Here is a 24,723-nt window from a genome sequence, read left to right as displayed (position 1 = left end):
TTGGGGGCACAGGGGGTGAGAGGTGACAGGGATTTGGGGTCACAGGGGGTGAGTGGTGACAGGGATTGGGGGACAGCAGGTGACAGGGATTTGGGGTCACAGGGGTGAGAGGTGACAGGGATTTGGGGTCACAGGGGGTGGGAGGTGACAGGGATTTGGGGTCACAGGGGGTGAGTGGTGACAGGGATTGGGGGACAGCAAGTGACGGATTTGGGGTCACGGGGGGTGAGTGGTGACAGGGATTGGGGGACAGCAGGTGACAGGGATTTGGGGTCACAGGGGGTGAGTGGTGACAGGGATTTGGGGTCACAGGGGGTGGGAGGTGACAGGGATTGGGGGACAGCAGGTGACAGGGATTTGGGGTCACAGGGGGTGAGTGGTGACAGGGATTGGGGGACAGCAGGTGACAGGGATTTGGGGTCACAGGGGGTGAGTGGTGACAGGGATTTGGGGTCACAGGGGGTGAGAGGTGGCAGGGATTGGGGGTCACGGGGGTGAGTGGTGACAGGGATTTGGGGTCACAGGGGGTGGGAGGTGGCAGGGATTGGGGGTCACGGGGGTGAGTGGTGACAGGGATTTGGGGTCACAGGGGGTGGGAGGTGACAGGGATTGGGGGACAGCAGGTGACAGGGATTTGGGGTCACAGGGGGTGGGAGGTGACAGGGATTGGGGGACAGCAGGTGACAGGGATTTGGGGTCACGGGGGTGAGAGGTGACAGGGATTGGGGGACAGTAGGGGGTGAGAGGTGACAGGGATTTGGGGTCACAGGGGTGAGAGGTGACAGGGATTGGGGGACAGCAGGGGGTGAGAGGTGACAGGGATTTGGGGTCACAGGGTCTGCCCCATCCCCAAACCCTTGAATGGCACGATCTGGGGGAGAGCAGGGTGGTGAGAGGTGACAGGAACGGGGGGAATTGTGGGTGCTCCATCCCCAAACCCCAACCGCCACGATCTGGGAGGTGTGAGAGGTGCCAGGAACGGGGGGGTCCCAGGGTGTGCCCCATCCCCAACCCCCCGAATCCCTGACCTTGAGCACAGAGGAAATCAGCAATGGGAGAGGCGACAGGAACCGGGCAAATGTGGTGCCCCCTGCCCCAAACCCTGGAACACCCCAACGTAGGGGCAAAGAGGAACGCGAGAGGGGACAGCAACTGAGGGGAGCGTAACCAGGAGCGCGAGAGGCGACAGGACTGGGGGGGATGTGGTGTCCCCCCACCCCAAACACCCCGATCTCGGCGTGGGCAGCAGGGACAGGAGCAGGGGGTCCCGGGGGAGCTCACCACAGCGCCGGGGTCCCGCAGGTCCTGCGCCGACAGCCCCAAGCTCTCGGCGTCCAGCCGGTACAGCCCCGGCTCCTGCCGCCACTTGAGCCTCTTGCTGCTGTCGGAGCCGGCGTCGGCGCAGGGACACAGCACCTGCAGGAGGGGACACAGGGGGCTCAGCGCCGTGCCAGGGATGCCACCGTGGCTTTTTGCCTTTTCTTTTCGTACAGCTTTATGTGTTCTCGGTATTAGTAACGTAGGTACTCGTAACTCTTTGAGCCTGCTACCTGAGCACAGTGCTGGTATTCCGCTGGGCCACAAAAGTAAACGTCCTAAAGGCCTCACAGTTAAACGCCTTACGCTACCTTGAGAAGCCAAGGTTCTCCCTAAAACGCGTTCTGTAAACTAAAATAAAGCCCACCTGCAAGAAAATGCTTTAAAATTTAAAGGTATCGCGCCGTTCATTAAGCCTCTCATTAGAAAACCTTCGTCAAACGTGCTGACCTGCAAAGCCTGCGGAACCGCGCACGGATTCACCGTGCGCGCGCACCTCGGCGCGCTCCGCCTCGACAAACTCTTACAACCAGAAAAACCCTATTAAATACCGAGGTAAAAACCCCTTTTATCCCTTTGCCACGTCCAGCTCTTAATTCTAAGACCACAGAAAAGGCACGGCCAGGACCCCCCTGTGCCCCCCAGCCCCCCACACCCACCTCGAGCAGGGTGTAGCAGGAGTTCTTCTTGAGGAAGGTGCGGGAGGCCTTGTCCCGCCAGGAGTGCGCGGTGCCCACCTGCACCTCGAGCTGCCGCAGCTCCTCCAGCCGCACCGGCAAGTCCCGGCCCACGGCCACCAGCCCCTCCAGGTCATCCAGGCACGGGTAGTGGTCACCGTTCTGGGGGGACACGGGTCAGCCAGGGCTGGCGTGGGGACGTGGGGAGTGGTGGGGACAGGAATGGGATGAGAGAGGGACGTGGGGATGGATGGGGATGTGGGAGTGGGGGGATTATGGGCAGGACAGGATGGGGTCACGGTGCAGGGATGTGGCAGGGACATGGCAGGGACAGGAGAGGATGGGGACATGGCAGCAGATGGGAGGTCCACGGGGACACGACAGGGATGTGTAGCGTCCAGGATCCATGGGGACAGGGACGTTGAGGGGTCCAGGGGGACAGGATAAGGACACAGGGGTGCCCAGCTGCCATAGAGGACAGGGTGAGGACACAGGAGTGTCCAGTGTCCACAGTGACAGGACAGGACACAGGAGGGTCCAATGTCCATGGGAAAAGGATGCAGACACAGGAGTGTCCAATGTCCATGGGGACAGGACAGGACACAGGAGTGTCCAATGTCCATGGGGACAGGACAGGACACAGGAGTGTCCAATGTCCACGGGGACAGGACAGGACACAGGAGTGTCCAAGGGGACAGCGCAGGCACTCAGGGGTGTGCAGTGCAGGGGCTGTGGGGGTCCGAGGCCTCCCGGCGTGCTCGTGGGGGTGCAGAGCCCACCTGGATCTCCTCGACATCGGCGATCCAGGCGCGGGCCTTGGCCAGGGCCTCCTTCAGGGCCTGGATGTTGGGCAGCAGCGCCGGGATGTTCTCGGCCTCCTTGATGATGGCAGCCAGCGTGGCCGGGGGGTGCTTCTGCCTGCGGGGGTGTCAGAGCCAGGCACCCCGAGACCCCCCTGACACCCCAGAGACCCCCCCCCGACACCCCCCAACCCAGGGCAGGAACCTCTGAGGAGCGGCCGAACCCCAAACCTTTATCCCCCTCCCCATGGAGTCACCCCCAGCCCCTTTATCCCCTCCTGGGCACATGGGGCACAGTCTCCAGCCCTTCCCCCCCAGCCCCTTATTCCCCTCAGGGGACACAGGGCACAGCCCCACCCCCTCTCCCCTCTGAGGTGCAGCCCCCAGCCCCCCATCATCCCCTGGGGAGGGGTCTCCCCCCTGACCTGGCCTCGAGGCACATCTGGGCCTTCTCCTCCCAGCGCTGGGCAATGGTCAGCAGCTCCTGCAGCTCGGCCATGGCCACGTCCACGGCGGGGCTGGGGGCCACGGTGCGGCCGGCCTGGATGAGGCCACGCATGACGGGCAGGGGCACGCGGGCGCGGGGGGAGCGCAGGGTGGCCGTCACCTCCTCCAGCCACGCGGCCTGGGCCAGCTGCCGCTCCAGCCGCCGGCCCTCGGGCACCTCCACGCCCAGCCGGGCCCCCCGCTCCAGCAGCTCCTGCAGCGTCCCGGGGGCCGGGGGGGGCACGTCCAGAGCTGCCCGCGCCTCCGCCTGGAACGCCTCCACCCGCTCCAGCAGCGCCTGCGGGGGACACGGGGTCAGGGACAGCCCCGGGACACCGGGGGATATCCCTGGGACGTGCAGGGACAGCCCTGGGACACCATGGGACACCCCTGGGATGCTGTGTGACAGCCCTGGGACACTGTGGGACACCCCTGGGACACTGTGGGACAACTCAGAACACCGTAGGACACACCTGGGACACTGTGGGACACCCCTGGGACGTTGTGGGACACCTCAGAACACCGTAGGACACACCTGGGACACTGTGGGACACCCCTGGGACGTTGTGGGACACCTCAGAACACCGTGGGACACACCTGGGACACTGTGGGACACCCCTGGGAAACCGTGTGACACCCCTGGGACACTGTGGGACACCTCAGAACAACATGTGACACAGCTAGGACACTGTGGGACATCCCTGGGACACTGTGGGACACCTCAGAACAACATGTGACACAGCTAGGACACTGTGGGACATCCCTGGGACACTGTGGGACACCTCAGAACACTGTGGGACATCCCTGGGACACTGTGTAACACCTCAAAACACCGTGTGACACCCCTGGGACACCATGTGACACCCCTAGGACACTGTGTGAAACCCCTGGGACACTGTGGGACAACCCCAGGACACTGTGTGACACCTCAGAACACCGTGTGAAACCCCTGGGACACTGTGGGACACCTCTGGGACACACAGACACAACCCCAGGACACCTCTGGGACACACAGGGACAACCCCAGGACACCGTGGGACACCCCTGGGACACCCCTGTGATGCCCCAGGACCCCCGGCCCACCTGCACATCCCCGATCTGGTGCATGACACAGGGCAGTTGGTTCATCTGCTCCAGGAACGCCCGCAGCTCCTCCACCGTCAGCGCCGGCGCGGGGACCCTGCGGGGACAATGGGCACTGCTGGGCACCGGGGGGACACAGGGATGCTGCTGGGCACCTGCCGGGCACCACGGGGACAATGGGCACTGCTGGGCACCGTGGGGACCCTGTGGGGACAATGGGCACTGCTGGGCACCATGGGGACCCTGTGGGGACAATGGGCACTGCTGGGCACCATGGGGGACCCTGCAGGGACAATGGGCACTGCTGGGCACCGGGAGGACCCTGCAGGGACAGAGGGCACTGCCGGGCACTGGGGGGACCCTGCAGGGACAATGGGCACTGCTGGGCACCGTGGGGACATGGGGACGCTGCTGGGCACCTGCTGGGCACCACGGGGACAATGGGCACTGCCGGGCACTGGGGGGACCCTGCGGGGACAGAGGGCACTGCTGGGCACCGGGAGGACCCTGCAGGGACAGAGGGCACTGCCGGGCACTGGGGGGACCCTGCAGGGACAATGGGCACTGCTGGGCACCATGGGGACATGGGGACGCTGCTGGGCACCTGCTGGGCACCACGGGGACAATGGGCACTGCCGGGCACTGGGGGGACCCTGCGGGGACAGAGGGCACTGCTGGGCACTGGGGGGACCCTGCAGGGACAGAGGGCACTGCTGGGCACCGTGGGGACATGGGGACGCTGCTGGGCACCTGCTGGGCACCACAGGGACAATGGGCACTGCTGGGCACTGGGGGGACCCTGTGGGGACAATGGGCACTGCTGGGCACCGGGGGGACCCTGTGGGGACAATGGGCACTGCTGGGCACCAGGGGGACCCTGCGGGGACAGAGGGCACTGCCGGGCACCGGGGGGACCCTGCGGGGACAGAGGGCACTGCCGGGCACCACGGGGACAATGGGCACTGCTGGGCACCGGGGGGACCCTGCAGGGACAGAGGGCACTGCTGGGCACCGGGGGACACGGGGACAGCGGGCACTGCCGGGCACCGCGGGGACAGTGAGGGGAGGGAACGTGGAGGGGGATGGGGACAGGCACATGGAAACCCTACAGGGAACAGGATGGGGACAGGAAGGTGTCCAGTGTCTATGGGGACAGGACAGAGACATTGGGGTGTCCAGGATGCACAAGGGACAGGACGGGCACGCAGGAGTGTCCTTAGGGACAGGACGGGCACACAGGGACGGGCACACAGGAGTGTCCGGTGTCCATAGGGACAGGACGGGCACACAGGAGTGTCCAGTGTCTGTAGGGACAGGACGGACACACAGGAGTGTCCAGTGTCTGTAGGGACAGGACGGGCACACAGGAGTGTCCGGTGTCCATAGGGACAGGATAGGCACACAGGGACGGGCACACAGGAGTATCCGGTGTCCATAGGGCCAAGATGGGGACACGAAGGTGTCCAGTGTCTGTAGGGACAGGACAGGGACACAGAGGTGTCCCAGACCCACAGGGGACAGGACAGGGACACAGAGGTGTCCCAGACCCACAGGGGACAGGACAGGGACACGGAGGTGTCCAGGACCCACAGGGGACAGGACAGGGGCATGGAGGTGTCCAGGACCCACAGGGGACAGGACAGGGACACAGAGGTGTCCCAGACCCACAGGGGACAGGACAGGGACACGGAGGTGTCCCAGACCCACAGGGGACAGGACAGGGACACGGAGGTGTCCAGGACCCACAGGGGACAGGACAGGGACACGGAGGTGTCCCAGACCCACAGGGGACAGGACAAGATCACAGGAAGCACAAGAGGGACACGAGACCGGGCAGGTTGAGGCAACAGGACGGACACCCAGGGCGAGAGACCCAGCATGGGGACAGGCTGGGGACACTCGGGGACCCTGGGGGACACTCTGGGGACACTCACCCGGTCTCCTGGGAGCTGATGAGCCCCAGGGCCTCGGACACGCAGCGCTCGGCCTGGCCCAGGCAGCCCTTGAGCCGGTGCAGCAGCTCGTTCTCGGGGAACTTGCGCTCCCGCGCCTCCGACTCCAGCGCCCGCAGCTCCTCCAGCGCTGGCCGGGCACAGCCGGGGGGTCAGGGCCGGGCTCCGAGCCCCCAGACCCCCACTGAACCCCCCCAGGACCCCCCAGGACCCCCACTCACTGCGCTTGCGGCCGTCCTCCACCTCGAGGGCGATGCGCACCTTGTTGGCCCAGGTGTCGAAGGACTCGGCGCGCACCTTGAGCTTGTGCAGCATGGCCGGCAGCTCGTCCAGGGTGTAGCGGTACCTGGGGGGGGGCTGGGGGTCACTGGGAGCCCCCCTGAGCACCCACGACCCCCCCAGGGTATAGACAGGGCCCCCAGACTGAGCCCATGGGCTATAGGGGGGATTCTGGGGTGGCTGGGGGCAGACAGTGAGCCCCTCACATCAGCAGGAGCAGGGGATGGAGCTGCCAGGCCGTGGCCGTGTTCCTCCCCTGCCTCTCCCAGGGACACCCCGAGACCTCCAGCACCCCCAAATCGTAGCCAGGACTCCACCCAGGGTCACACCAGGACCCGCAGCCCCACCAGCTCAACCCCGTGTGTGTCCCCAGGGTCACATTAAGGGCCCCAATACCCCAGAACCCCATTCCCACTCTTACAGACCCCTGCAAGCCACCCCTGTGTCCCCCCCAAGGGCACACCCAGGTCCCCAGCCCCTCTTACAGAGCCCTAAACCACCCCTCCATCCCCCCCAAGGGCACACCCAGGTCCCCAGCCCCTCTTACAGCCCCCCAAACCCACCCCTTCATCCTCCTCTAGGGCACATCGAGGCCCCCATCCCCTCTTACAGCCCCCCAAACCCACCCCTCCATGCCCCCCAAGGGCACATCGAGGCCCCCCGCCTCCCCAAACCATCCCTGTGTCCCCCTCAGAGGCAAAGTGAGGCCCCCAAACCCCTCTGCCAGCCCCCCCAAACCCCACCCCCACCCTTACAGACCCCCACAAACCACCCCCGTGTCCCCCCCAAGGGCACACCCACATCCCCAGCCCCCCCCATCCCCTCCAAACCATCCCCACATCCCCTTCCAAGGCCACACAGAGACCTCCACTCTCCCTGAAACATCCCCACATCCCATTCAAGGGCACATCAGCCCCCCCAAACCCACTCCCAACCCCTCCTACAGCCCCCTCAAACCACCCTTGGGGCACATCAAGGCCTCCAAGCCTCCCCAAACCACCGCCGTGGCCCCCTCAGGAGCCCAGCGAGGCCCCCCCAGGGCCTGTCCCAGCCCCCCCACCTGAGGTACTGCTTGCTGCGGGGGCACTTGCAGAGGTCGTCCATGTGGTAGAGGCAGACGAGGCCCTGGGGACAGTCGTAGCAGGCCAGGGCTGACAGGAAACACGTGGTCTTGCACTTGTCACACTGGCGCTCATCGTCCGGCAGCAGCTCGAAGGCCTCGCGCTCCGCCTCCGTGATGCCCTGGGGGGACAGAAAAACGGACATCAGAACCCCCCCCCAGGAGTTTCTGGGGTGCCCCTGCATCCCCAACCCCTTCCTGATCCCCTGAAGGGGAACTAAAATTCTCTCAGACTCCTCCCAGGAGCTCCAACCCCTCCTGCTCCATCTCTGTGATGCCCTGGGGGGGCAGAAAAACGGACATCAGAACCCCCCCCAAGAGTTTCTGGGGTGCCCCCAGCACCCCCAACCCCCCTGCAATCCCCTCAGGGGAACTAAAATTCTCTCAGACTCCCCCTAGTACCCCAAACCCCTCCATGATCCCCTGGGGGATGCACAGAAATGTCCCTCAGACCCCCCCCCCCATGGAGCTTCTGGGGTGCCCCCAGCACCCCCAAACCCCTTCCTGATCCCCTGAAGGGGAACTAAAATTCTCTCAGACTCCTCCCAGCAGCTCCAGCCCCTCCTGCTCCATCTCTGTGATGCCCTGGGAAGTCACAGGAACGTCCCTCAGACCCCCCCATGGAGCTTCTGGGGTCCCCCAGCAGCCCCAACCTGTGACCCCACAGCTGACCCTCACCCTGCTCCCCACGGAGCTTTTGGGGTCCCCTCAGCACCTCTGTGACCCCCCAGAGAAGCACAAACACAACCCTCAGGACACCCCAAAACCTTCGGGGTCCCCCCAGCAGTTTGAACCCCTCCATAACCCCCCAGAGGGACCAAACACGACCCTCAGGTCCCCCTCCCCAGAGCTTCTGGGGTGCCCCCAGCACCACCAAGCCCTCTGTGACCCTCCTGGGGGGGCACGAACATGACCCTCAGACCCTCCTAAAGCATTTGGGGTCCTCCTCACCCCCTCTGTACCCCCGTGAGGAGGTACAAACACAGCCCCTCAACACCCCTAAACCTTTTGGGGTGCCCCCACCACCCCCAACCCCTCCATAACCTCCCTGAGGGGGCCAAACATGACCCTCAACCCCTCCCCAGAGCTTTTGGGGTTCCCCCACCACCCTCAACCCCTCCATAACCCCCCTGAGGGGGCCAAACACGACCCTCACCCCTTACCCAGAGCTTCTGGGGTGCCCTCAGCACCCCCAACCCCTCCATAACCCCCGAGGGGGGGCACAAACATGACCCTCACCCCCTCCCCAGAGCTTCTGGGGCTCCCCCACCACCCTCAACCCCTCCATAACCTCCGGAGGGGGCCAAACGTGATCCTCACCCCCTCCCCAGCTTCTGGGGTTCCCCCACCACCCCCAACCCCTCCATAACCCCCCTGAGGGGGCCAAACATGACCCTCACCCCTTACCCAGAGCTTTTAGGGTTCCCCCACCACCCTCAACCCCTCCATAACCCCCCTGAGGGAGCCAAACATGACCCTCACCCCCTCCCCAGAGCTTCTGGGGTCCCCCACCACCCCCAACCCCTCCAAAACCCCCCTGAGGGGGCACAAACACGACCCTCACCCCTTACCCAGAGCTTTTAGGGTTTCCCCACCACCTCCAACTCCTCCATAACCCCCCTGAGGGGGCCAAACATGACCCTCACCCCCTCCCCAGAGCTTTTGGGGTGCCCAACCCCTCCATAACCTCCCTGAGGGGGCCAAAGACGACCCTCACCCCTTACCCAGAGCTTTTAGGGCTTCCCCACCACCTCCAACTCCTTCATAACCTCCTGAGGGGGCCAAACATGACCCTCACCCCCTCCCCAGAGCTTCTGGGGCTCCCCCACCACTCTCAACCCCTCCATAACCTCCCTGAGGGGGCCAAACACGACCCTCACCCCTTACCCAGAGATTTGAGGTGCTCTCAGCACCCCCAACCCCTCCATAACCCCCCTGAGGGGGCCAAACACGACCCTCACCCCTTACCCAGAGCTTCTGGGGTGCCCTCAGCACCCCCAACCCCTCCATAACCCCCGAGGGGGGGCACAAACATGACCCTCACCCCCTCCCCAGAGCTTCTGGGGCTCCCCCACCACCCTCAACCCCTCCATAACCTCCTGAGGGGGCCAAACGTGATCCTCACCCCCTCCCCAGCTTTTGGGATTCCCCCACCACCCTCAACCCCTCCATAACCCCCCTGAGGGGGCCAAACACGACCCTCACCCCTTACCCAGAGCTTCTGGGGTGCCCAACCCCTCCATAACCCCCCTGAGGGGGGGGCACAAACACGACCCTCACCCCCCCCCCAACCGCAGCTCCCCCTGCCCCTCTGTACCCCCCCATATTTCAGGGCACCCCCCACCCCCCGTTTCTCGGGGTGCCCCCACCTTCTCCAGCAGGGCCTTGCGCAGCTTGCGCTCCTCCTGCACGAGCACGAACATCTCCTTGTGCACGGCGGCCGCCAGGTTCAGGTCCAGCTTCTCGGGGCTCGCGGCCATCTTGCAGATGAGCTCCTCGTGCGAGAAGACGCAGTAGCGGCGCAGGCGCCGGTAGTGCTCGATGCACTGCCTGCCTGCAGGGAGCTGTGCGGGGTGTCAGGGGGATCCCCAAAACCGGGGGCACCCCTAAACACAGCCCCAAACCCAGCCGGGATCAGCGCTGATCCCTCAAACCTGGGGAACCTAACCCGAACCTAACCCTGAACTGGGCAGTGCTCGATGCACTGCCTGCCTGCAGGGAGCTGTGCGGGGTGTCAGAGGGCTCCCCAAAACCGGGGGGCACCCCTAAACACAGCCTGAAACCCAGCTGGGATCAGTACTGATCCCTCAAACCTGGGGAACCTAACCCGAACCTAACCCTGAACTGGGCAGTGCTCGATGCACTGCCTGCCTGCAGGGAGCTGTGCGGGGTGTCAGGGGGCTCCCCAAAACCGGGGGGCACCCCTAAACACAGCCCCAAACCCAGCCGGGATCAGTACTGATCCCTCAAACCTGAGGAACCTAACCCTAGCCTAAGCCTAAATCTAATCCTAACCATGAACTGGGCAGTGCTCGATGCACTGCCTGCCTGCAGGGAGCTGTGCGGGGTGTCAGGGGGATCCCCAAAACCGGGGGCACCCCTAAACACAGCCCCAAACTCAGCTGGGAGCACCCCCAGTGCTGATCCTAACCATAACCTAACCCGAACCGAACCCAAACCTAACCCTAATCGAACCCTGAATTGGGTAGTGCTCGATGCACTGCCTGCCTGCAGGGAGCTGTGCGGGGCGTCAGGGGGCTCCCCAAAACCGGGGGGCACCCCTAAACACAGCCTGAAACCCAGCCGGGATCAGTACTGATCCCTCAAACCTGGGGAACCTAACCCTAACCTAACCCGAAATCTAATCCTAACCCTGAACTGGGCAGTGCTCGATGCACTGCCTGCCTGCAGGGAGCTGTGCGGGGCGTCAGGGGGATCCCCAAAACCGGGGGCACCCCTAAACACAGCCCCAAACTCAGCTGGGACCACCCAGTGCTGATCCTAAGCCTAACCTAACCCTAACCCTGACCAGGTAGTGCTCGATGCACTGCCTGCCTGCAGGGAGCTGTGTGGGGTGTCAGGGGGCTCCCCAAAACCGGGGGGCACCCCTAAACACAGCCCCAAACCCAGCCGGGATCAGCGCTGATCCCTCAAACCTGGGGAACCTAACCCTAACCTAACCCTAAATCTAACCATAACCCTGAACTGGGCAGTGCTCGATGCACTGCCTGCCTGCAGGGAGCTGTGTGGGGTGTCAGGGGGATCCCCAAAACCGGGGGCACCCCTAAACACAGCCTGAAACCCAGCTGGGACCACCCCCAGTGCTGATCCTAAGCCTAACCTAACCCTAACCATGAACTGGGCAGTGCTCGATGCACTGCCTGCCTGCAGGGAGCTGTGCGGGGTGTCAGGGGGATCCCCAAAACCGGGGGGCACCCCTAAACACAGCCTGAAACCCAGCTGGGACCACCCCCAGTGCTGATCCTAAGCCTAACCTAACCCTAACCCTGACCAGGTAGCGCTCGATGCACTGCCTGCCTGCAGGGAGCTGTGCGGGGTGTCAGGGGGATCCCCAAAACCGGGGGCACCCCTAAACACAGCCTGAAATCCAGCTGGGATCAGTACTGATCCCTCAAACCTGGGGAACCTAACCCTAGCCTAAGCCTAACCCTGGACCAGGGAGAGCTCGACGCACTGCCTGCTTGCAGGGGGCTGCACGGGGTGTCAGGGGGCTCCCCAAAACCGGGGGGCACCCCTAAACACAGCCCCAAACCCAGCAGGGACCACCCCCAGTGCTGATCCCTTAACCTAACCCTAATCTAACCCTAAATCTAATCCTAACCCTGGAGCACGTAGTGCTCGATGCACTGCCTGCCTGCAGGGAGCTGTGGGGGGGGGCTCCCCAAAACCGGGGGGCACCCCTAAACACAGCCCCAAACTCAGCCGGGATCAGTGCTGATCCCTCAAACCTGGGGAACCTAACCCTAAACCTAACCCTAAACCTAATCCTAACCCTAAACACAGCCACAAACCCAGCTGGGAGCACCCCCAGTGCTGATCCCTCAAACCTGGAGAACCTAACCCCAACCTAACCCCAACCTAACCTAACCATAACCTAACCCTAAACCTAATCCTTACCCTAACCCTGAACTGGGCAGTGCTCGATGCACCGCCCGCCCACGGGGAGCTGCACGGGGTGTCAGGGGGCTCCCCAAATCCGGGGGGCACCCCTAAACACAGCCCCAAACCCATCTGGGGAAACAGCCCTGAACCCAGCTGGGACCCCCAGTGCTGACTTTTGGCTTCTCCTGTCATTCTTCCAGAGCTTCCCCCCCCCCAAATTTTACTGTTTTCCATGAGGTTTTTCTCATTGAGCCCCCACAGCTATTTCAGAGCCCCTCCTGGTACATTTTATGCCCTCCTGGATTTGGGGTTCTCCTGCTGTTCCTTCAAGGCTTCCACCACAGATTTCCCCGTTTCCCTCGATTTCTTCTTTTGCCTTCCCCAGGCTTTTTTTCTGTTGATTCCCCCAGACATTCTGTGCCCCCCCAGGTACATTTTGTAGCCCCCCCGGGTATTCCAGAGCTCCCAGCACTCACCCAGTCGGCCGTGCAGAAGTTGACGGCCTCGGCAAAGTTGTAGCCCTGGTTGAAGCCGCTGTGGTAGGCGCGGGGGAAGGTGATGACGAACTCGCCGGCGCATTGGTTGGTCCGGACCACCTAGAGGGACACGACCGGGGTCAGCGGGGGCTAACAGGGCCAGGAGGGGTCGGGGGACACCCCCAACTCACGGGGACGCCGTGGGCCATGAGGGTGTTGGGGTTCATGAGGGTGACGAGCTGGTGCAGGAGGTCGGGCTGGCTCTCGAACAGCTCCGGCGTCAGCTTCTTCATCACCTCCTCCAGGTGCTCGGCCGCGAACGACGGGACCCCGTACCACGTCTTGGGCTCGCCCCTGGGGATGGGACACCCCAAAAACCTCCTCATCGCACCCCAAAAACCTCCTCATCACACCCTGTACCACCCCAAAACCTCCCTATCCCACCCCAAAAACCTCCTCACCACACCCTGTACCACCCCAAAACCTCCCTATGCCACCCCAAAAACTTCCTCATCCCACCCCAAAACCTCCTCATCCCACCCCAAAACCTCCTCATCCCACCCCAAAACCTCCTCATCCCACCCCAAAAACCTCCTCATCCCACCCCAAAAACCTCCTCATCCCACCCCGTTATACCTCAAAACCTCCCTATCCCACCAAAAAAACATCCTCATCACACCCTGTACCACCCCAAAACTTCCCTATGCCACCCCAAAAACCTCCTCATCACACCCTGTACTACCCCAAAACCTCCCTATGCCACCCCAAAAACCTCCTCATCCCACCCCAAAACCTCCCTATCCCACCCCAAAACCTCCCTATCCCACCCCAAAATCTCATCCCACCCTGTACCACCCCAAAACCTCCCTATCCCACCCCAAAAACCTCCTCACCACACCCTGTACCACCCCAAAACCTCCCTATGCCACCCCAAAAACTTCCTCATCCCACCCCAAAACCTCCCTATCCCACCCCAAAATCTCCTCATCCCACCCTGTTACACCGCAAAACCTCCCTATCCCACCCCAAAAACCTCCTCATTCCACCCTCTACCACCCCAAAACCTCCCTATGCCACCCCAAAATCTCATCCCAACATGTACCACCATCCCAAAACTTCCCTATGCCACCCCAAAAAACCTCCTCATCCCACCCTCTACCACCCCAGAACCTCCCTATGCCACCCCAAAATCTCATCCCAACATGTATCATCCCAAAACCTCCTTAGCCCACCCCAAAACCTCCTTAGCCCACCCCAAAACCTCCTTAGCCCACCCCAAAACCTCCTACTGCCCCCCAATCACCCCCCTGACCACCTAAACACCCCCAAAATATCCACATGGCCCCCAAATACCTCTCTGGCCACTCCAACACCCCCCAAACATCTCACTGACCATTTCAGCACTTCCCAGGGCACCCAAATGCCCCCCTAAACAGCCCAAAGTCACCCCCCGACACCCCAAAGTCACCCCTGATGGCACCTTAACACCCCAAAGTCACCCCCAGACACCCCAAAAGTCACCCCTGATGGCACCCAAACACCCTAAAGCCACCCCCAGACCCCCCAAAGTCACCCCTGATGGCACTTTAACACCCCAAAGTCACCCCCAGACACCCCAAAGTCACCCCCGATGGCACCTTAACACCCCAAAGTCACCCCCAGACACCCCAAAGTCACCCCTGATGGCACCCAGACACCCCAAAGTCATCCCCAGACACCCCAAAGTCATCCCTAATGGCACCCAGACACCCCAAAGTCATCCCCAGACACCCCAAAGTCATCCCTAGACACCCCAAAGTCACCCCCAGACAGCCCAAAGTCATCCCCAATGGCACCCAAACACCCCAAAGTCATCCCCAGACCCCCCAAAGTCACCCCTGATGGCACCCAAACACCACAAAATCACCCTCAGACACCCCAAAGTCACCCCTGATGGCACCCAAACACCACAAAGTCATCCCTAATGGCACCCAGACACCCCAAAGTCATCCCCAGACACCCCAAAGTCATCCCTAGACACCCCAAAGTCATCCCCAGACACCCCAAAGTCATCCCTAGACACCCCAAAGTCATCCCTAGACACCCCAAAGTCACCCCCAGACAGCCCAAAGTCATCCCCAATGGCACCCAAACACCCCAAAGTCATCCCCCGACACCCCAAAGTCACCCCTGATGGCACCCAAACACCCCAAAATCACCCCCAGACACCCCAAAGTCACCCCTGATGGCATCTTAACACCCCAAAGTCATCCCCAATGGCACCCAAACACCCCAAAATCACCCCCAGACACCCCAAAGTCACCCCCGATGGCACCTTAACACCCCAAAATCACCCCCAGACACCCCAAAGTCACCCCCGATGGCACCTTAACACCCCAAAGTCACCCCCAGACACCCCAAAGTCACCCCCGATGGCACCCAAACACCCCAAAATCACCCTCAGACACCCCAAAGTCACCCCTGATGGCACCCAGACACCCCAAAGTCATCCCCAGACACCCCAAAGTCACCCCCAATGGCACCCAAACACCCCAAAAGTCACCCCCGATGGCACCTTAACACCCCAAAATCACCCCCAGACACCCCAAAGTCACCCCCGATGGCACCTTAACACCCCAAAATCACCCCCAGACACCCCAAAGTAACCCCCAGACACCCCAAAATCGCCCCCCCGGCTCCCCAGTGCCCCCAGCCCCACCAGTGGAGGTAGTTGATGGAGTAGCTCCAGTGGTCCTCGATGTGCCAGCAGAAGGCCGAGAACACCATGCCCACGTAGAGCCAGGGCACCTTCATGCCCGAGATGTCGGCGTTGATGTGGCACAGCACCGACTGCTGCAGCACCGGCATCACGTTCAGGTTCCAGCCGCTGCCCGCGTACTCCTGGCACAGCGGGGACAGCGTCACCGGGAGGGGACAGGGGCACCAGGGGGGGACAGGGGCACCAGGGGGGGACAGGGGCACCGGGGGGGGACAGGGGCACCAGGGGGGGGACAGGGGCACCAGGGGGGGGACAGGGGCACCAGGGGGGGGACAGGGGCACCAGGGGGGGAGCAGGGGCACCAGGGGGGGAGCAGGGGCGCCGGGGGGGGAGCAGGGGCGCCAGAGGGGGACAGGGGCACCGGGGGGGGACAGGGGCACTGAGGGGGGGGGACAGGGGCACTGAGGGGGGACAGGGGCACCGGGGGGGGGACAGGGGCACTGAGGGGGGACAGCGGCACCGGGGGGGGGACAGGGGCACTGAGGGGGGACAGCGGCACCGGGGGGGGACAGGGGCACCGGGGGGGGACAGGGGCACTGAGGGGGGGGACAGGGGCACTGAGGGGGGACAGGGGCACTGAGGGGGGACAGCGGCACCGGGGGGGGACAGCGGCACCGGGGGGGGGGACAGCGGCACCAGAGGGGGACAGGGGCACTGAGGGGGGACAGGGGCACCAGAGGGGGACAGGGGCACCGGGGGGGGACAGGGGCACCGGGGGGGAGACAGCGGCACCAGGGGGGGGACAGGGGCACTGGGGGGGGACAGGGGCACCAGGGGGGGGACAGCGGCACCAGAGGGGGACAGCGGCACCAGAGGGGGACAGCGGCACCGGGGGGGGACAGCGGCACCGGGGGGGGGACAGGGGCACCGGGGGGGGGGGACAGGGGCACCGGGGGGGGGGACAGGGGCACCCAACAGGACAGGGGCACTGGGGGGGTGGGACAGGGGCACCAGAGGGGGACAGGGGCACCCAACAGGACAGGAGTACCCAACAGGACAGGGGCACCCAACAGGACAGGGGCACCGCAAGGGGGACGGGGGCACCGCAAGGGGGACGGGGGCACCGCAAGGGGGACGGGGGCACCGGGGGGGGGACAGGACAGGGGCACCGGGGGGGGGTGGGACAGGGGCACCAGAGGGGGACAGGGGCACCAGAGGGGGACAGGGGCACCCAACAGGACAGGAGTACCCAACAGGACAGGGGCACCCAACAGGACAGGAGTACCCAACAGGACAGGGGCACCAAGGGGATGGGGGCACTGGGGGGACGGGGGCACTGGGGGGACGGGGGCACCGGGGGGACTGGGCCACTGTGGGTACATGGGCACTGGGGGGGACACAGACACCCCACAGGACAGTGGCACCAGGGGGGGGACAGGGGCACCCGGGGGGGACGGTCACTGCAGGGGACAGGGGCACCCAACAGGACAGCGGCACCCAACAGGACAAGGGGCACCCAACAGGACACGGTCACTGCAGGGGACGGGGCACCCAACAGGACAGGGGCACCCAACAGGACAAGGGGCACCCAACAGGACACGGTCACTGCAGGGGACGGGGCACCCAACGGGACAGGGGCACCCAACAGGACAGGGGCACCCAACGGGACAGGGGCACCCAACGGGACAGGGGCACCAGGGGGACACGGTCACCACAGGGCACAGGGGCACCGCATCACCCCCACATCCTGTGGGGACAGGGGACACGGGGTCACCCCCCCCACAGGACAGGGACACCCCCAGGGACAGCAGCACCCCCAGTGTGGGGACAGGGACAATCCCAGGGATGGCATCATCCCCACCACGGGGACTGGGGGATGGTGTCACCGCCCTGCAGGGACTGGGACATTCCTGGTGACCATGGGGTGACACCTTGGGGACAGGGACACCCCCAGGTACCACAGGAACTGGGACACTCCTGGTGACCATGGGGTGACACTTTGGGGACAGGGACCCCCCCAGGGTGGACACAGGGACACCCCAAGGGACCACAGGATGACACTTTGGGGACAGGGACCCCCCCAGGGTGGGCACAGGGACACCCCTAGGACCCATGGGGTGGCCCTGTGGGGTCAGTGCCCTGCAGGGTGGTGGCAGTGATGATGGCAGTGACCCCAGGGTGGTGGCAGCGATGGTGGCAGTGACCCCAGAGCAGTGACAGTGTCCCCAAGGCGGTGCCAGTGCCCTTAAGGAAGTGACAATGCCCCCCAGAATGGTGCCAGGGCCCCAAGGGAGGTGACAATGCCCCCCAGGGAGGTGGCAGTGCCCCCAGAACAGTGACAGTGCCCCCCAGAGTGGTGACAATGTCCCCAGGATGGTGCCAGGGCCCCAGGAAGGTGAAAATGCCCCCAGGGAGGTGACAGTGGCCCGCAGGGAGGTGACAGTGCCCCCAGAACAGTGACAGTGCCCCCCAGAGTGGTGACAATGTCCCCAGGATGGTGCCAGGGCCCCAGGAAGGTGAAAATGCCCCCAGGGAGGTGACAGTGGCCCCCCAGGGAGGTGACAGTGGCCCCAGAACAGTGACAGTGGCCCCCAGAACAGTGACAGTGGCCCCCAGGGAAGTGACAGTGGCCCCAGAACAGTGACAGTGGCCCCCAGGGAGGTGACAGTGGCCCCAGAACAGTGACAGTGGCCCCCAGGGAGGTGGCAGTGGCCCCAGAACAGTGACAGTGGCCCCAGAACAGTGACAGTGGCCCCCAGGGAGGTGGCAGTGCCCCCCAGGGAGGTGGCAGTGGCCCCCAGGGAGGTGGCAGTGGCCCCAGAACAGTGACAGTGGCCCCCAGGGAGGTGGCAGTAGCCCCCAGGGAGGTGGCAGCACCCCCCAGGAAGGTGACAGTGGCCCCAGGGAGGTGACAGTGGCCCCAGAACAGTGACAGTGGCCCCCAGGGAGGTGGCAGCACCCCCCAGGAAGGTGACAGTGGCCCCAGAACAGTGACAGTGGCCCCAGAACAGTGACAGTGGCCCCCAGGAAGGTGACAGTGGCCCCAGAACAGTGACAGTAGCCCCCAGGGAAGTGACGGTGGCCCCAGAACAGTGACAGTGGCCCCCAGGGAGGTGACAGGGGCCCCGGAACAGTGACAGTGGCCCCCAGGGAGGTGACAGCACCCCCCAGGAAGGTGACAGTGGCCCCAGAACAGTGACAGTGCCCCCCAAGGAGATGACAGTGGCCCCCAGGGAGGTGACAGTGGCCCCAGAACAGTGACAGTGGCCCCCAGGGAGGTGGCAGTGGCCCGTCCCACCTCCTCCTCGGGGGACAGGCGCCGTTTTCCGTCGCGCACGGGGAAGCCGGAGCCGAACTCCTTGGAGTGGATGTCGGCCCCGTACTCCACGGTCACGTCCTCCTCGATGCTGTTCACCAGGCGCCAGAACTCCTTCTCCACCAGCTCCGTGGGCACCATCTGCGGGCACGGGGCTTCAGAGGAGGTAGGGGGGTTTTGGGGAGGTTTTGGGGCAAGTTTGGGGGTTTTTGGCTGGGGTTTGGGGGAGGAATTTGGAGCCTCAAGTGAAGCCATCGGCCTTGAAGGCATTGCCCGCTTTGCCTAAAGGAGGGGGGCCTGGAGGGGTTTGTGGGGTCCAGGGGGAGTCTGAGGGTATTAAAGGGGTCCAGGGTGGTTTGGGGGGCAGGATTTGGGGGGAGTTCGGGGTGTTTTGGGTGGGGTTTGGGGCAGAATTTGGAGGGTCACGTGAAGTAGTTGGCCTTGAAGGCATCGCCCACCTTGACCAAAGAAGGGGGATCTGGGGGGTTTGGGGGCCTGGAGGATTTGGGGGTACCCAGAGGGCTCAGGGGGTATCTGGGGGTCTCAGAGAAGGTTTGGGGGGGGTCTGTGAAGGTTTTGGGAGGAGTTTGGGAGGTTCACATGAAGTCATTGGCCTTAAAGGCATTACCCATCCTATCAAAAGGAGGGGGTTTTGGGGGGGGCTGGAGGGGTTTGGGGGGTCCAGGGAGAGTCCTGAGGGTCTTAGAGGGGTCCAGGGTGGTTTTGGGGGTTTTTTGGGGGGGCTCACATGAAGTCAGTGACCTTGAGCATCAGCCACCTCACTGAAGAGAAAGGGATCTGGGGGGTTTGGGGGAATTTGGGGCGTCCAGGAAAGGTCCAGGGCTCTCAGGGGGCTTTTGGGGGGGGTCCAGGAGGGTTTTAGACTAATTTGGTAAAAACCTGGCCTTGAAGGTGTCATCCACCTTGCCAAAGTGGGAGGGTCTGGGGGGGTCTGGAGGGGTTTGGGCTGTCCAGGGGGATCCGGGGGTCTCAAGGGGGTTCAGGGTAGTTTTGGGGGGTCCATGAGGGGTTTTGGGGGGGGTTTACACGGATGAGCACATTGAAGAGATCAGCCTTGAAGGCATCACCCACCTCCCCAAAGGGAGGGAAGTTCAGGGGAGCCTGGAGGGTTTTGAGGGGTCCAGAGGGGGGTTTTGGGGGGATCCAGAGGGGTCTGAGGGGGTTTTGGGGGGCTCCCATGGACAGGCACGTTGAAGCAGTCAGCCTTGAAGGCGGCGTTGGCCATCTCACTGAAGGAAGGGAGGCCTGGGGGGTTCAGGGGGGTTTTGGGGATCCAGAGGGGTCTGTGGGGATTTGGGGGGGATCCAGAGGGGTCTGGGGGGATGTGGGATGCTCACGTGGACGGGCATGTTGAAGTAGTCGGCCTTGAAGGCGTCGGCCATCTCGCCGAAGCTCTGCAGGGTGTACTCCCGCGTCGCCTGCTCGAAGCCAAACGCCTCCGGGGGCCGCTTGCACTCCTGGGGGGACACCGGGGGTCAGAGGGGCTTGGGGACACCAGGAGAGGGGTCAGGGGGGCTTGGGGACACCAGGAGAGGGGTCAGGGGGGCTTGGGGACACCAGGAGGGAGTCAGGGGAGCTTGGGGCCACCAGGAGGGGGCCAGGGGAGCTCAAGGACACCAGGAGGGGGTCAGGGGAGCTCAAGGACACCAGGAGGGGGTCAGGGGACACCAAGAGGGGTGAAGGAGCTTGGGGACACCAAGAGAGGTCAGGGGGGCTTGGGGACACCAGGAGGGGGTCAGGGGGGCTTGGGGACACCAGGAGAGGGGTCAGGGGGGCTTGGGGACACCAGGAGGGAGTCAGGGAGGCTTGGGGACACCAGGAGAGGGGTCAGGGGGGCTTGGGGACACCAGGAGGGAGTCAGGGAGGCTTGGGGACACCAGGAGGGGGTCAGGGGACACTGAGACGGGTCGGGGGACTTGGGCACACCAGGAGGGGGTCAGGGGAGCTCAAGGACACCAGGAGGGGGTCAGGGGACACCAGGAGGGGGTCAGAGGGGCTTGGGGACACCAGGAGAGGGTCAGGGAGCTTGGGGACACCAGGAGGGGGTCAGGGGACACCAAGAGGGGTCGGGGGGGCTTGGGGACACCAGGAGGGAGTCAGGGAGCTTGGGGCCACCAGGAGGGGGCCAGGGGAGCTCAAGGACACCAGGAGGGGGTCAGGGGACACCAAGAGGGGTGAAGGAGCTTGGGGACACCAAGAGAGGTCAGGGGGGCTTGGGGACACCAGGAGGGGGTCAGGGGACACCAAGAGGGGTCGGGGGGGCTTGGGGACACCAGGAGGGAGTCAGGGGAGCTCAAGGACACCAGGAGGGGGTCAAGGGACACCAGGAGGGGTTAGGGGGGCTTGGGGACACCAGGAGGGGGTCAGGGGACACGAGGAGGGGTTGGGGGGGCTTGGGGACACCAGGAGGGGGTCAGGGGACACTGAGGGGGTCGGGGGCCTTGGGGACACCAGGAGGGGGTCAGGGGGGCTTGGGGACACCAGGCAAGGCCCCAGGGACACAGAGGACACTGCACACTAAGTTGGGGGTCCACGGGGACAGGGAGAGTTGGAGTGCAGAGCTGGGGGTCCCCAGCCTCACAGGTGGGATTGGGGTGTGAGGCAAGGGGTGGGTGTGGGGGTTCCCAGCCCCTCAGATGTGACACGGGGGTCCCTGACCCCACAGAGAGGGGTCCCCAGCCCCTCAGACAGGACTGGATGAGATCTGGGGGCCCCCAGATTGGCTGGACCAGGAGTGGGGGTCCCTGACCCCCCAGACAACACAGGATGCGAATGACACTGGGGGTCCCAGCCCCACAGACAGGACTGGGTGAGACCTGGGGGTCCCCATCCCCTCACACCAAACCAACCCCAACCCCAACCCCTGATCCTCCACGGACACCATGAAACACTGGGAGTCCCAGCCCCACAGAGGGGGCTCCCCACCCCACAGACAGGCCTGGATGAGATTTGGGAAGCCCCATCCCTCAGATGGGACGGTCCCAGACCCCCCCTCGCCCCCCTGACACGACAGGACCCCACAGAGCGGGGGTCCCGCCCCGCGGCGGGGACGTGACGCGCGCTGGGGGTCCCGGGGCGTCCCCGCGTGCCCCCTCACCGCCATGACGCATTTGGGGCAGCGCCAGATGCCCTTGGGGATCTCGGGCAGGGGGGGCAGCAGGCAGAAGATGTGGTAGTTGTCGTCACAGCCGTCACACAGCAGCAGCTTGTCGTCCTCATCGCCCCGTGAGCAGATCCGGCAGATGTAGGAATCCACCTGCGGGGGGGGGGGGGAAAAGGGATTTTGGGGGGATTCAGGGCAGGGGGTCCCACCCCGAATTCAGCCCTGCCCCACCTCCCAGGAGCCCCCTACTCACGAACTGGCTGTTGCTGTGGCTGCGGCGCAGCCTCATCGTCATCTTGGTGCAGGGCTCGGGGCTGTGGCGCAGCTCCTCCCGCCCGTCCCGCGCCCCCGGGGACCCCGGGGACCCCCGGGGCTCCCCCGCCGGCTCCTCCTTCACCACCACCGTGGGGGGACACTCGGGACCCTCCTTGTCTGTGGGGAGGGGGTTAATGAGCGATTTGGGGAGTGCTGAACCATTGGGGGGGGTTACAGAAACATTGGAGGGTACAGAACCATTGGGGAAAGGGTCCTGAAAAATAGGACGGGGTCAGAAGGATGGGGGGAGACCCAAAAAAACGGAGAGAGAAATGGATCCCGAAGCAATTATGGGGGGGAAGGTGGTCCCTAAAGACTGGGAGAGGGGTGTCTGTCCACAAAAAATGGAAAAGTCTGTCCACAAGCAGCTGGGGAGAGGGGGTTCCTAAAGAAGTGAGAAGGAACCATCCCATAAAAGCTGTGGGTGCGGGAGGGCACCCCAAAAGAATGAGGAGGAGTACCCAGAAACTCTGGGGGGTGTGACCCAAAAGAACAGGGCAGGGGAGAGGAGAGAGGAAGGGAAGAGGGTCCCTGAAGAACCCAAAGTAACTTCAGGCACCCCAAACTGTGGCCAAAGAGAATCCCAAAAGAAATATGGAGATATACCAGCAACAAAAACACGACCCCAAAAAGGCAAAGAATTCCCAGAAGGATTTAGGGCGTCCCAGCCACCCCTGCACCCCCCAAGCTCCCACACGAGGGGTCCCCAATACCTTTCTTCCGCAGGGTCTTATCCTTGGCCACCAGCCCAAGCCCCAACATTTTGGGGCCGGCCCCGTAAATCTGCAGCTTCTTCAGCTCGGGGTTCTTCTCGATGTCCTCCTCCGTGGGCTCGGGCTGCGGGACAGCGGCGTCAGGGGGGGGTCCACGGGGGGAGGTTTGGGGTGCCCAGGGAGGGTTTCGGGGTACCCAGGGAGGGTTTTGGGGTACCCACCTCTTGCTGCAGGCGCTTGGCGCGCCGGCCGTAGCTGTTGAACTTGGAGGGCTGCACGGACTGGCGCAGGGGGATGCTGTGGGGTTTGTACTCCCGGTCTTTCTCCTCGCTCTCGAAGGGCCGCGTGTGGCACTGCTGGAGGGACGGGGACCCTCAGCGTGGTTCGGGGTTAGGGTCGGGGTCCCCGGCCCCCCCCTGGGCCCTGCACTCACCACCAGGTTGGCCCCGGACTGGTACATCTCGTAGGGGTAGATGATGCGCTCGTAGTGCGCCCGCAGCAGCGAGCCGATGTTCTTGCCCGACGGGTACGACAGGCGCTGGGCCACCCGCGCCCACCGGCGGTCCTTGCAGATGGCCTCGTAGCCCCCCTCCTCCATCACCACCTGCGGGGGGACACCGAGCACTCAGGGACACCCCTGAGCCACCCACAGCACTCAGGGACACCCCTGAGCCACCCACAGCACCCGGGGACACCCCAGAGCCACCCACAGCATCTGGGGACACCCCAGAGCCACCCACAGCACCCGGGGACACCCCAGAGCCACCCACAGCATCTGGGGACACCCCAGAGCCACCCACAGCACCCGGGGACACCCCAGAGCCACTCACAGCACTCAGGGATGCCCCAGAGCCACCCACAGCACCCGGGGACGCCCCAGAGCCACCCACAGCACTCAGGCACACCCCAAAACCACCCACAGCACTCAGGCACACCCCAGAGCCACCCACAGCACTCAGGCACATCCCAGAGCCACCCACAGCACCCAGGGACACCCCAGAGCCACCCACAGCACCCGGGGACACCCCAGAGCCACCCACAGCATCTGGGGACACCCCAGAGTCACCCACAGCACCCAGGGACACCCCAGAGCCACCCACAGCATCTGGGGACACCCCAGAGCCACCCACAGCACTGAGGCACACCCCAGAGCCACCCACAGCACTCAGGGACACCCCAGAGCCACCCACAGCACTGAGGCACACCCCAGAGCCACCCACAGCACTCAGGGACACCCCAGAGCCACCCACAGCACCCGGGGACACCCCAGAGCCACCCACAGCATCTGGGGACACCCCAGAGTCACCCACAGCACTCAGGGACACCCCAGAGCCACCCACAGCACTCAGGCACACCCCAGAGCCACCCACAGCACCCAGGGACACCCCAGAGCCACCCACAGCACTCAGGGACACCCCAGAGGCACCCACAGCACTCAGGGACACCCCAGAGTCACCCACAGCACTCAGGGACACCCCAGAGCCACCCACAGCACCCAGGGACACCCCAGATCCGCCCGTGCCCACCACTGGGCCTCGTAGCCCCAGCCCTCCATCACCACCAGCAAGGGGACACCGAACACCCCAGAACGCCCTGGGGACCCCCACGCACCTCGCTGGGAGAACCACATTAAAGGGCCCCATCCCCCCCAAATGGGAACACACCCCCTCTGGGGACAGTAAACTCCCAAAAATGGGAACGTGCCCCCTCACAGAAGTAATTAATCCCCTGATTAGAAAATGTT

At 64.3% G+C, this 24,723-nt stretch overlaps 1 protein-coding gene across 3 annotated transcripts in view; it reads right to left on the bottom strand.

The window, feature by feature from the left end:
* Positions 1-24,723, bottom strand: part of KDM5C (lysine demethylase 5C) — a 37,514-nt gene that overhangs the window by 7,934 nt on the left and 4,857 nt on the right. For 2 of the 3 annotated variants that reach the window (XM_068998152.1, XM_068998150.1), the window contains exons 4-22: positions 23,413-23,583; positions 23,201-23,335; positions 22,980-23,103; positions 22,205-22,383; positions 21,946-22,104; positions 20,186-20,305; positions 18,810-18,968; positions 15,512-15,693; positions 13,005-13,167; positions 12,814-12,933; positions 10,084-10,278; positions 7,655-7,836; positions 6,537-6,661; positions 6,298-6,445; positions 4,364-4,460; positions 3,220-3,578; positions 2,774-2,912; positions 1,977-2,156; positions 1,282-1,416 (exon numbers count right to left, since the gene is read on the bottom strand). In XM_068998152.1, coding sequence (XP_068854253.1) covers positions 1,282-1,416; positions 1,977-2,156; positions 2,774-2,912; positions 3,220-3,578; positions 4,364-4,460; positions 6,298-6,445; positions 6,537-6,661; positions 7,655-7,836; positions 10,084-10,278; positions 12,814-12,933; positions 13,005-13,167; positions 15,512-15,693; positions 18,810-18,968; positions 20,186-20,305; positions 21,946-22,104; positions 22,205-22,383; positions 22,980-23,103; positions 23,201-23,335; positions 23,413-23,583 — 3,072 coding nt within the window. The remainder of the gene's footprint in view (positions 1-1,281; positions 1,417-1,976; positions 2,157-2,773; positions 2,913-3,219; positions 3,579-4,363; positions 4,461-6,297; positions 6,446-6,536; positions 6,662-7,654; positions 7,837-10,083; positions 10,279-12,813; positions 12,934-13,004; positions 13,168-15,511; positions 15,694-18,809; positions 18,969-20,185; positions 20,306-21,945; positions 22,105-22,204; positions 22,384-22,979; positions 23,104-23,200; positions 23,336-23,412; positions 23,584-24,723) is intronic. The other variant, XM_068998151.1, reaches the window with a different exon arrangement.

This window comes from Aphelocoma coerulescens, chromosome 31 (genome assembly GCF_041296385.1).
Source record: "Aphelocoma coerulescens isolate FSJ_1873_10779 chromosome 31, UR_Acoe_1.0, whole genome shotgun sequence".
NCBI classification, from domain to species: Eukaryota; Metazoa; Chordata; class Aves; order Passeriformes; family Corvidae; genus Aphelocoma; species Aphelocoma coerulescens.
This window is presented reverse-complemented; position numbering and strand designations above follow the sequence as displayed.